General features: G+C 52.5%; 1 protein-coding gene across 1 annotated transcript; it reads left to right on the top strand.

The window, feature by feature from the left end:
* Positions 1-427: 427 nt before the first annotated feature.
* FN3KRP (fructosamine 3 kinase related protein) lies at positions 428-12212 on the top strand. The gene is made up of 6 exons (XM_064369157.1): positions 428-574; positions 4668-4819; positions 6503-6594; positions 8508-8590; positions 10531-10653; positions 10861-12212. Exons 1-6 carry the CDS (start codon positions 434-436, stop codon positions 11197-11199), a joined length of 930 nt encoding a protein of 309 aa, XP_064225227.1. The 5' UTR covers positions 428-433; the 3' UTR covers positions 11200-12212.
* Positions 12213-12754: the final 542 nt, after the last annotated feature.

The following is a 12754-nucleotide window of genomic DNA, read 5'->3' as shown; positions in this document are numbered from 1 at the left end:
TTAACTACTTCCATCAGCATTTCCCCTTGTTTTCTGCAGGAGAGTTGAGTCCAAACCGCCGCGGTCGGAGCGCTGGTGCACGCCGAGCGACCCCGTGCGCGGCGAGACCCCGCCCCGCCAACGTCATCTCACCCCCCACCCAATTCCCTGCGCCTGCCTGCTTCCCGGCCCTACCCCTTCCCGCCACTCAATCCCGCGCTCATCCTTGAGGCCAGGCCCCGCCCCTTCGCGCCACCCAATCCCTGTGCTCGTCTTTGCGGCTACTCTCTGCTCCTGCCCGGTTTTCACCCAGTCCCAGCGCTCGTTTCTGCAGCCAGGCCCCGCCCCCGCCCGCCCGTCGCCCAATCCCAGCGCGGACTATCGTCTGCCCGCTCCGCCGCCGTCTCCCGCGCCTCTGCCAGGCCCGGGGCGGGTCCGCGGCCGCGGCGTGAACATGGAGGAGCTGCTGAGGCGCGAGCTGGGCTGCGGCTCTGTCAGGGCCACGGGCCACACGGGTGGCGGATGCATCAGCCAGGGCCGGAGCTACGACACGGACCGAGGACGAATATTCGTCAAAGTGAACTCCAAGGCGGAGGTGAGGCCGCGCGTCGGGCGGGCCTGGGGACCCGGCTCCGTCCGGGGAGGGGCGCGGGGCGCGGCCGCCCCACTCCTGCCGCCCGTGAACGTTCTCTCGGGGTCCCGCGGGACGCCGGGCGGGTCTGGCTGCGGCAGTCGCGCGCCCGGGGTTCGTGCCCCGCGCTGCTGGCCGCTTGGGGTCGTCCCGGCCGGCGGCGCTGCAGGTGCCCCCGCGGCCTGGCACGCTCTGCCTCCTCGGAACCCTCCTCCTGCTGACCCGTTTTCTTGCCGGGACCGAACCCCGCCCCCGTGATGTGGGGTCATTGGACTCCGGAGCACGGATGTTCTTCCCCTTCGGACCTTCGTTCTGGGAGATCAGTCGCGTGTCACCCTGCGCGGGGTTTTCCCGGGAATGCGTCAGCCGTGCGTGTGTTTTGAGCCTCGCTGTGTCCCAGGCGAGTCAGTGCTGCGGTCTGTCCACCTCCGCCTCCCGGGTGCGAGCGATTCTTCTGCCGCAGCCTCCCGAGTAGCTGGGATCGCAGGCGCGCGCCACCACGCTCAGCTGATTCACACATTTAGTGGAGACGCGGTTTCACCATGTTGGCCAGGCTGGTCTTGAACTCCTGACCTGACGTGATCCGCCCGCCTCAGCCTCCTGAAGTGCCGGGATAACGGGCGTGAGACACCGCGCCCGGCCCATGCCTGGGTATTTTTACATTTTTCGTAGACACAGGGTCTCACTGTGTTGCCCAGGCTGATCCCAAATTTTTGCCTCAAGCAATCCCATCTGCCTCAGCCTCCCAAAGTGCTGGGATTACAGGCGTGGAGCCACCTCATCCAGCCCACAGTCCATTCTGAACACTTTATAATATTAATATCACTCCCTAAGACAGACCAAGTTAGTGAGAAGGAAGATAATCACTTTGTAAGCATAATTTTCGAAGCATCGTCTTTAGAAAAGGAAGGGAAAGCTGGGTCCTGGCTGTACTTTACCAGAGTACTCGTCGGGGAGAAAATAAGGAGGAACACGACAAACAAAATGCAGAGAGAGGGGAAGGAGGGTCTGTGAACCAGCTAGCGGCTAAGCTCCTCCACAGAAATACCCACTTGTATGTGGCCCTAAGTTTCTAGCTAAAGCTAAGAACACTGATACTCTAGAGTAGCCCCAAAATAAAATTAAGCATAAGTTGGGATGTAGAGGTACAAAAGATTAACTTAAGGGAGGAGTATGAGAGGAAACCAGTTACCCAGGATGCAAAGGACAGATAAGAATAATCAGAGGAGGCCAGGCACAGTGGCTCATGCTGCCACTGTAATTCCAGCACTTTGGGAGGCTGAGGCGGGCGGATCACCTGAGGTTAGGAGTTCGAGACCAGCCTGGCCAACATGATGAAACCTTGTCTCTACTAAAAATACGAAAGTTAGCCAGGGTTGGTGGCAGGCACCTGTAATCCCAGCTACTTGTGAGGCTGAGGTAGGAGAATCGCTTGAACCTGGGAGGTGGAGGTTGCAGTGAGCTGAGAGAGATCGTTCCTTGCACTGCAGGCTGGGCAACAGACCGAGACTGTCTCAAAAAAGGGAAAAAATAATTAGCCAGGCCTGGTGGCATTGTGTGCCTGTAGTTGTAGCTACTCAGGGGGCTAAGGCAAGAGGATCTCTTGAGCCCAGGAATTTGAGACTGCGGTGAGCTATGGTCACACCACTGCACTCCAGCCTGGGTGAAAGAGTGAGACCCTGTCCAGACAAAATCCAAAAACCAAACTAAAACAACCCAGAAGGGACTGTGGAAGTTAGTTGCTGACTCAGCTGACGCCAGCCTGTGAAACTGGTACCGTTCCTGGCTCCGTTTTGCAGATGAAGCTGAGGCACAGTGGGCTGAAGCTGCTGCCCCAGGCCATAGAGTCAGTGGTCGTGAGAATGAGTAGGAGGATGTCAGAGGCAGCTCTGCTTGTGGGTGTCTGTGAGCGGTAGAGTGAGTGAATAGAGCAGCATACCTCGGCCACACCCCAGAGACCACGGGACTCGGTGCAGAATAATGACGAAGTAGGCAAAATATCTCTCTGTTGTGGAGGGCCGGGCACGGTGGCTCATGCCTGTAATCCCAGCACTTTGGAGGGTGAGGCAGATGAATCACGAGGTCAGGAGATCGAGACCATCCTGGCTAACACGGTGAAACCCCATCTTTACTAAAAATAAAGAAAATTAGCTGGGCGTGGTGGCGTGCGCCTGTAGTCCCAGCTACTCGGGAGGCCGAGGCAGGAGAATCGCTTGAACCTGAGAGGTGAAGGTTGTGGTGAGCTGAGATCACACCACTGCACCCCAGCCTGGGCAACAGAGTAGGACACTATCTCAAAAAAACAAAAAACAAACAAACAAACAAAAAACACCTATGCTGTGGAAAGTCAGGATAGAGGTTGCCTTTGGGGAACAGGATGGTGGGTGATGGAGAGAAGAGGTGTCTTGGATTGCAGTGAATCCGGAGCCTTGATCTGGGCGCTGCTCACACCGTAGGAACGTATTGAGTTGGACTCTTTGGAGTTGTGCACTTTTCTACGTGTTCTTCAGTGGCAATTTTCCTTCAAAAGAAAGAAGGTATTTTAAAGGGGAAGAATTACCTAATATGGGAAGTTAGGGAGGATTTCTTTGAGACATGGAAACAGATACAAAGTTGAAATCTGAAGGGTGGCTTGGAAGGCACTGACGTGGCGAAAGATGGAGGAAGAGTGATCCAGCCAGGCACGGTGGCTGACGCCTGTAATCCCAGCACTTTGGGAGGCTGAGGCGGGCAGATCACCTGAGCTCAGGAGTTCAAGAACAGTCTGGCCAACATGGCTAAATGCCGTGTCTACTAAAAACACAAAAATTAGCCAGGCGTGCTGACGCGCGCCTATAATCTTAGCTACTCCAGAGGCTGAGGCAGGAGAATCACTTGAACTCCAGAGGTGAGGTGGAGGTTGCAGTGAGCTGAGATTGCACCACTGCACTCCAGCCTGGTGACAGAGTAAGACTCTGTCTCAAAAAAACAAAACAAAACAAAAAAATGTTCCAAGCAGTGGTGACATGGCAGCAGTGGTGGGGCTCTGAGGCTGAGGAGGTAGGGACTCTAAGAACTGAAAGGAGGCTGAAGAAAGCTGGAAGACGGGAGCACGAGGAGAGTGTGTGTGTATGTTGTGTGTGTGTGTGTGTATGTTGTGTCTGTGTGTATGGTGTATCTGTGTCTGTATGTCGTGTGTGTGTGTCTGTACGTTGTGCATGTTATGTCTGTGCGTGTCTGTGTGTATGGTGTATCCGTGTCTGTATGTCGTGTGTGTGTGTCTGTATGTACGTTGTGTATGTTATGTCTGTGCGTGTCTGTGTGTATGGTGTATCTGTGTCTGTATGTCATGTGTGTGTGTCTGTGTGTAAGGGTGGAGCCCCAGGTGAGGATGGGGAAGCTGGCAGGGCAGTGGTGTGTGGAGCAGGAGGAAAGGAAAGGCCGCTGGCCCTGACCTCTTCTTTAGGGATCACTGCCGTGTGGTGAGCAAGGGGACCCCTGTAGTCCTGGGGAGGGCTCGCTGTAGTCCTGGGGAGTCAGATGGAAAGCACGTCTCAAGATGAGGTGGTTTTCAGTGCTAGGCAGGAGGTAGCATAGGACTTGGTGGTCTGTTCAGGTAAAAAGTGACGCCAGGTCACCGGCATACGCAGTCAGGGTGCTGCCTGCACCTGAGAGGCCAGATGAGCATGTGTCCTATAGGTGGAACAGGACTGGAGTTGAGGTGTTGTATGAGGATACTGACCGGTAACCCACATTCACAGTCCGCTGTTTGCCAGATCTTAGTGGATTAGTGCCTTCGACTTTCCTCTCTCCGGAGAACCTCCGAATCAGCCATAGCACTATAGGAATATAGTCCAATACCAGAAAGCACAAGCCCTCTTCTTCCGGTATGGCGTCTGACCCTGCAGCCTATCCTGTGGAGAAGTGCCTTTGAAAACACTGTCCGTGTATATGGAATCCTCAGTCAGGACAGCTTTGGTGTGAAGTTGTAATGCTAGAGGAAAACATCTCTACAGAACCTTTCCAGGACTAACCTTGCCTCCCTCCATTTCCCCCGATTCTGTTATTTTTCTGACAGGCCAGAAGAATGTTTGAAGGTGAGATGGCAAGTTTAACTGCCATCCTGAAAACAAACACAGTAAGAGTGCCCAAGCCCATCAAGGTTCTGGATGCCCCAGGCGGCGGAAGCGTGCTGGTGATGGAGCACGTGGACATGAGGCATCTGAGCAGGTGGGTCTTCACACCACCCCTCCGACCCCCGCTGGCTTTATTATCTGAGCTGGCGCGTCTTCACACCATCCTCGGCTGGCTTTATTTTACACCAAGTGGTTCTCTGATAACTTAAGCTTGTAATGGGGGCACCATTTTGAGGAATGTGACGCAAAGAACCCCATGACTCCAAGAACCCCATGACTCCACATATCATGAGTTCTGCAGAATGAACAGCAGGCACTTCCTGCAACCAAGGGCAGTAGCAATAGGAATCTCCCAAAGTGAGATACTGACCAAAGACCCTGCTGTGGGCCAGGTGCTGTGGCTCATGCCTGTAATCCCAGCACTTTGGGTGGCCGAAGCAGGTGAATCACTTGAGGTCAGAAGTTTGAGACCAACGTGGGCAACATTGTGAAACCTGTCTCTAGTAAAAATAAAAAATTAGCTGGGCATGGTGGTGCTCCCCTGTAGTCCCAGCTACTCGGGAGGCTGAGGCGTGAGAATCGCTTGAACCCGGGAGGCAGAGGTTGCAGTGAGCTGAGATCACGCCACTGCAGCCTAGCCTGCGTAATAGAGTGAGACTCAGACTCAAAAACAAAAAACCCTGCTGCAAACTTGAATGAGGCTGGGAAAGATTGTCAAATAATCAGCACCTTTATCCCCCTCATGCTTCACCAGAGCTGACTTTCTGTCCTCAAAATGTTCAACCTACTGGCTGGGCACGGTGGCTCACCCCTGTAATCCCAGCACTTTGGGAGGCTGAGGCAGGCAGATCACTTGAGGTCAGCAGTTTGAGACCAGCCTGGGCAACACAGTAAAACCCCACCTCTACTAAAAATACAAAAAATTATCCAGGCGTGGTGGTGGGTGCTTGTAATCCCAGCTACTCTGGAGGCTGAGGCAGGAGAATGATTTGAACTCTGGAGGTGGAGGTTGTAGTGAGCTGAGATCATGCCACTGCACTCCAGCCTGGGCAACAGAGCGAGACTCTGTCTCAAAGAAAACCAGAATGTTTGGCTGGGCATGGTGGCTTATGCCTGTAATCCCAACACTTTGGGAGGCTGAGGTGGGTGGATCATGAGTTCAAGAGATTGAGAAACATGGTGAAAGCCTGTGTCTACTAAAAATACAAAAATTAGCTTGGCGTGGTGGTGCACACCTATAGTCTCAGCTACTCGGGAGGCCTAGGCAGGAGAATGGCTTGAACCCAGGAGGCGGAAGTTACAGTGAGCCAAGATCGCACCACTGCACTCTAGCCTGGCCTGTGGAGCGAGACTCCATCACACTAAAACAAACAAAAAAAACAGGCTAGGTGCGGTGGCTCATGCCTGTAATGCCAGCACTTTGGGAGGCTGAGGCAGATGGATCATGAGGTCAAGAGTTCGAGACCAGCCTGTCCAATATTGTGGAACTCTGTCTCTACTAAAAAAAATACAAAAATTAATCGGGCATGGTGGTGCACACCTGTAGTCCCAGCTACTCGGGAGGCTGAGGCAGGAGAATCACTTAAACCCAGGAGGCAGAGGTTGCAGTGAGCTGAGATCGTGCCACTGCACTCCAGCCTGAGCGACAGAGTGAAACTCTGTCTCAAAAAAATAAATTAAAAGTTTGCCCCCTCTTGATGTGCCCTGAGACTGAGTGGTGGGTGTGTCTCGCCTTTCTGCGTGTCATCCGTTTAGTTGCTGCCTTTTGATTTGACAGTCATGCTGCAAAGCTTGGAGCCCAGCTGGCCGATTTACACCTTGAGAACAAGAAGCATGGAAAGACGCTCCTGAAAGAGGCGGGCACAGTGGGTATGGTGCTGCGCAGGCTGTGGTGCTCCTGCTTAGAGGAGAACGTTGAGCCAGTGTGGGCTCAGAGGTGGGGCCGTGCAGCGGCCGTGGGAGGGTCAGACGTGATGATGCCAGAGCAAAGGAATGTCAGCCCTGAGCCGCATCTCACAGTGCACTGAACACTGTGGATGTGATGAGTGTGTGTCCTAAATGCATTCGAAACACAGAAAACGTTTGCTGGATATGAGACCTCCCCTGGCGTGACAGTTGCTTTTACCTCTCCTTCCCCAGATGAGTCTAAGCAGAGGTCCTCTGGCTATGTTTAAAGAGCAAGACCTTTAAGCACAGGGTCTCTCCTTGTAAAACAGTCACACTTCAGGCTCAGAATTACAGCCGTCCTGTCTGACCTTTCTAGAGTGTAACGTGCTGTCAGGATTGGGGGAATTTTCCGATATTTTAACCTGCTGACATCCAGAATCTGTGCAGCCCATGTGGAAATGTGAGGCAGACGAGCTGCCAATCAGAGCAGATGACTAAGGATCTACTGTATGAGGCATGCGACTAGACAGGCTGTTCTGTGAGGGTCCATGACGGGCACCCCTCAGGCCACCTGTCTGGTGACATCCACTGAGAGGCCCCCAGGTTCCCCGTCCTGTCCCTTCTAATCTCAGGGAGTTTAGTCCATTGGGATTTCCCTTGAGTTAGGGAGACTGCAGAGGAGTGAGATGATTTCTTTTTTTCTGAGACGGAGTTTTGCTCTTACTGCCAGGCTGGATTGCAGGGGCGTGATCTTGGCTCACTGCCACCTCCGCCTCTTGGTTTTAAGCGATTTTCCTGCCTTGGCCTCCCGAGTAGCTGGGATTACAGGTACCCGCCACCAGGCCAGCTAAGTAGAGATGGTGTTTCACTATGTTGGCCAGGCTGGTCTTGAACTCCTGACCTCAGGGGATCCACCCACCTCAGCCTCCCAAAGTGCTGGGATTCAAGCACGAACCACCGTGCCCAGCCTGAGATTATTTCAAAGCACAGTAGTCTATCTGGCACATATGGCAGCAGATTTGCCACTGAGAGCCATTCCTTCTGATGGATTGGGGGCAGATTCTTTTTCTTCTTTATTTTCTTTCTCTTCTCTTCTCATCTTCTCTTTTCTTCTTTTCTTTCTTTCTTGAGGAAGTCTCGCTCTTTTCCCCTAGGCTAGAGTGCAATGGTGTAATCTTGGCTCACTGCAACCTCCGCCTGCCTTGGCCTCCCAAAGTGCTGGGATTGCAGGTGTGAGCCACCGCGCCCAGCCTGTTTTTTATTTTTTATATTTTTTATTTTTTGAGACGGAGTTTCACTCTTGTTGCCCAGGCTGGAGTGCAATGGCGTGATCTCGGCTCACTGCAACCTTTGCCTCCTGAGTTCAAGTGATTCTCCTGCCTTAGCCTCCCGAGTAGCTGGGATTATAGGCGCCTGCCACCACACCCAGCTAATTTTTATATGTTCAGTAGAGATGGGATTTCACCATGTTGGGCCAGATTGGTCTCAAACTCCTGACCTCAGGTGATCTGCCCACCTCAGTCTCCCAAAGTATCTTTTTCCTCTTTAAGAGGGTCTTCCTCTTTTTTTTTTTCCTGACAGTGTGTGGTCCTCCCACTCGCCCCCATGTGTCCTGTTGGGATGTGAGACAGGTCCCCCGAGAGGTGCCTGTGGGCTCCCTGTCCTGTCCGTGTCTAGAGCAGCTAGTGTCTTTGATGCCAACATGTGCTGGAGCAGGCCCTGTTTGGGGTGTTCTGTGGGTTGGTGGAGACCCAGGCCCTGTTTGTCTCTGGCGGGGGCATAAGCTCGTAGGAACTCACTGAGGTTGTGTCTGAAGGTGACTCAGTTTCGAGAGTGGGGGCCGGGATCCCTTGGAACTAACTCATTTTCCTTCTTTTTTTTCTTTTGCCTGCAAGGGAGAGGAGGTGGGCAGGAGGAACGGCCCTTTGTGGACCGGTTTGGATTTGACGTGGTGACGTGCTGTGGATATCTTCCCCAGGTGAGTGTATGGCATTTGCTTCTATTTCACAGTCAGGTCAGCTGTTCAGACACAGGGTGGGAGGCACACCCCCTTCCTTTTTTTGTGAGCTTTAGTAAAAGTATTTGCACCATTTTTTGTTTGCTGATGTTTAAGAGGTTGACATGAGGTTGACCCACCTAATGTGCTAGGTAAGCATGAAGACACCAAGGAGGACCAGCAAGTTAGATGCGGAATTTCAAGGTGGGTAAAAATGAGGGACTGTAACAAATGTTTTCTTTAGATATACTAAACTGTCAAGGAGAGTGGAATGACAAGGGTTTGTAACTTTCGGTTGTATGATTTTACGGTTGCTTCCTTCCGCGTTTCAGCCTGGGAAATTCTGCTTGATGCCCAGCACGTGTGGAGTGGACAGGGGGGTGGCTCCTCGGGAGGGGGATACAGATGACCTAGAAAACTTTCTGGGGTTTGCTGGCGGGCACGGGGGCAGTAGAAAGACTTGGAAATGTAGGAGGTTGTCCAGAAACCTGCCGAGGGGCCAGGAGTGGCACGCTCTGGTCCTGCCTGCTCCGGGGGGTTTTGTAGCCAGGTCTGCCCCTTCCTGTCGTGGCTGTCCTCACACTGTGTGTGTGCATATGTATACATGTGTGTGCACACACTTGGGTGCATGACTGTGTGCGATGCATGATGCTGGCACCGTGACTGCGCCATGTGCTACTCCAGCCTTGTGTGTGTGTCTCGCTTCCCCCCGGGTGGTGAGTCCTCTCTCGGGGTCCTTCTCAGCAGGGTTCCATGTGGCCTCCCATCATCACTGTCTGGGGAGGGGCTGTCTGAGCAGATGTCAGAAGTGAGTCCTGGGGTCAGGCAGGTCAGCCAGCTCTGGCCTTTGTACTTCACTGTGAGTGCAAATTAAGAGGAAATGTTAGCCACTTGCTTTAGCAGCAAAAAAAACCCCAATTTTTTATTTTAAATAAAAAAGTGAGGCTGGGCACGGTGGCTCATACCTGTAATCCCAGCGCTTTGGGAGGCCAAGGTGGGCAGATCATAAGAGATCCAGACCATCCTGGCCAGCATGGCGAAACCCCGTCTCTACTAAAAATACAAAAATGAGCCAGGCATGGGGGCACGTGCCTGTAGTCCCAGCTACTCAAGAGGCTGAGGCAGGAGAATCCCTTGAACCCAGGAGTCAGAGGTTGCAGTGAGCTGAGATTGTGCCACTGCACTCCAACCTGGTGACAGAGTGAGACTCCATTTCAAAAAATAATAATAAAATATAATAAAAACAACTTAAAAAGCCCTGGTGGCTGATGCCTGTAATCCCAGCACTTTGGGAGGCTAAGGTGGGAGGATTGCTTGAGCCTGGGAGTTTGAGACCCCCTCTCTAGTAAAACTACACAAAATAAGCAGTTGTGTGCCTGTAGTTCCAGCTACTTGGGAGGCGGAGATGCTTAAGCCTGGGAGTTCAAGGCTACAGTGAGCTGTGATCGTGCCACTGCATTCCAGCCTGGGTGATAGAGCAAGACCTTGTCTCACAAAAAGAGAGAGAGAGAAAGAAAAAAAAGGAAGAAAGGGAGGGAGGGAGGAAATGTTCTAGAAGACTTCGTTCTTGGAAGGCTACTGAGTGGATCGTGAAGCATCCGCATGCTTCCTACTGCTCTTGGGATAGGATCTGAGGTCTCAGCATGTCCGTGAGACTCCGGTTCCCCCGGGATGTGGTTCCCCCCAGCCTCCTGTGTCTCTGAGACTCCGGTTCCCCCGGGATGTGTTTCCCCCAAGCCTCGTGTGTCTGTGAGACTCTGGCTCCCCTGGGATGTGGTTACCCCCCAGCCTGCTGTGACTGCCACCCCTTCCACGTGCTGCCCCTGGAGCCCTCCACTTAGTTGCTTCTGGGTAGCCGAGCTCTCCCCGAGTCCTGGCATTTCCCAGTGAACTCTGCTTTCAGCTTTGCTGTTACTGTGCAGGTGAATGACTGGCAGGAGGACTGGGTTGTGTTCTTTGCCAGGCAGCGCATTCAACCCCAGATGGACATGGTGGAGAAGGAGTCTGGGGACAGGGAGGCCCTCCAGCTTTGGTCTGCTCTGCAGGTGAGCGGGGCCCCACCGCACGCCCCAACACCTGCCACACGCCCCACTCGCCTGAGGTGGGGAGGCGCCAAGGCATGTGAGGCTGCCTCGGAGTCTGGTTCTGGGTGGGAGGTGGGGGCGGGTGTGTGGAGCGGTGCCTAGGGAAGCCTCAGCACCCCTCATGCACGCCGTGATCAGTTGGCTGAAGCTCCATTTTCCTCCCTGCAGTTAAAGATCCCTGACCTGTTCCGCGACCTGGAGATCACCCCAGCTTTACTCCACGGAGACCTCTGGGGCGGAAATGTAGCAGAGGATGACTCCGGGCCGGTCATTTTTGACCCAGCTTCTTTCTATGGCCACTCGGAATATGAGCTGGCCATCGCCGGCATGTTTGGGGGCTTTAGCAACTCCTTTTATTCCGCCTACCACGGTAAAATCCCCAGGGCCCCAGGATTCGAGAAGCGCCTTCAGTTGTATCAGCTCTTTCACTACTTGAACCACTGGAATCATTTTGGATCGGGGTACAGAGGATCCTCCCTGAGCATCATGAGGAATCTCGTCAAGTGAGTGTGCTTTGCTCTGGAGGAGGCCTCGGAGGTTTCTCCAGTCCTCTTTAGGAGAAACTCTTGTTTCTTCACATGGCCAGAGTAGCTTAAGACCAACTCAGTAGCTTATTTCCAAGCCTTGCAAAGTGTAGAATATCTCCGAAGAAAGGTTTTGTCATTACAACTTTGTGGGGGTTTATAGGTAGACGGAGCCATGCTAGAGGCAGGGTATGAACCGAGGAATGGATGAAGCAAGGTGGCTCTGAGCCACACTGCCGCTCCGAGGTGGAGAGACCGTAAGTGATCTCAGGTGGGTGCCGGGGAGGATCCAGTGTGTGGGGAGGTGGTCAGCGCGCCCGGGCACTGCTGCTCAGAGGGCGCCTTTCTGCCACCTCCTCCCTGCTCTCCTGTGTAGAAACGAGGTGGTCAGCGCGCCCGGGCACTGACTGCTCCTCGGAGGGCGCCTTCCCGCCATCTCCTCCCAGCTCTCCTGTGCAGGAACATCTCGGAGCTGTTCATGTTGATGCTTCTTGGTTGGCGAGACTTGGGTCTAGACATGAAACCATGTTACTAAAAGCTGCTTAAAATGACCAGTTCCAAAATCAGGCACATTCCTCTTCTTCCTGCATGATCCCTGGACGCTGCTGCAGGCTGAGCAGGTCTGTAAACCGATTCTGGGAGTGACCAAGCTGCCGGCCTTAGGGTGTCCTTGGGTAAATCCAGGAGGCTTACTTGCTTCTATCATTACCCCGTCTTCTCTGTCATTTTCTAAAGCTTGCTAAGTTGTCATTCCTTTGCGACTTTACACACTGAGCGAATATTTTTCCCTCCTTCAGTATTGTAGTGATGAGAAATATTTCATGAATGACATTGATGCTAATAAATCGCTTTGCATAAAAATTTGAATAAACTTTCAGTGCTTTCAATAATGTACAAGATTGTATATTTCCTTTATTTATTGTAATTCAATATTTATCTTAGTTGTTTGCTGAAAAACTTTTGTAATATTTTGTGACAATAAACAGGTACAGCTAGTGTTTTTGTTTTGTTGTTTTTAGAGACAGGGTCTTGCTCTGTCTTCTAGGCTGGAGTGCGGTGGCGTGATCCTAGCTCACTGCAGCCTCAAACTCCCAGGTTCAAACAATCTTCCCATCTCAGCCTCTTGAGTAGCTGGAACTACAGGCGTGAACCACCACACCTAGCTAATTTTTGTATTTTTAGTAGAGACGAGGTTTTGCCATGTTACCCAGGCTGGTCTCAAACTCCTGAGCTCAAGCAGTCCTCCCTCCTCAGCTTCCCGAGTGCTAGGCTTACAGGCCTGAGCCACCATGCCTGACCCAACTGTTACTTCTTTCATTTTTTTTTTCTTTTTTAAATTTTTTTTTACCTTTTTTTTTTTTTTTTAAAGACAAGTTTTCACCTTGTTGGCCAAGCTGGTCTCAAATTCCTGACCTCGGGTGATCCACCCGCTTCGGCCTCCCAAAATGCTGGGATTACAGGCTTGAGTCATTGTGACTGGCCTCTTTTTTTTTTTTTTTTTTTTTTTTTTTTTTTTTTTTTTGAGACTGTTTCCAAGC

This window comes from Aotus nancymaae, unplaced genomic scaffold, assembly GCF_030222135.1.
Source record: "Aotus nancymaae isolate 86718 unplaced genomic scaffold, 86718_ANA_hifiasm-v0.15.2.pri h1tg000089l, whole genome shotgun sequence".
NCBI lineage: Eukaryota > Metazoa > Chordata > Mammalia > Primates > Aotidae > Aotus > Aotus nancymaae.
Note: the sequence above shows the minus strand (reverse complement) of the source record. Positions and strands in the feature narration are given on the sequence as shown.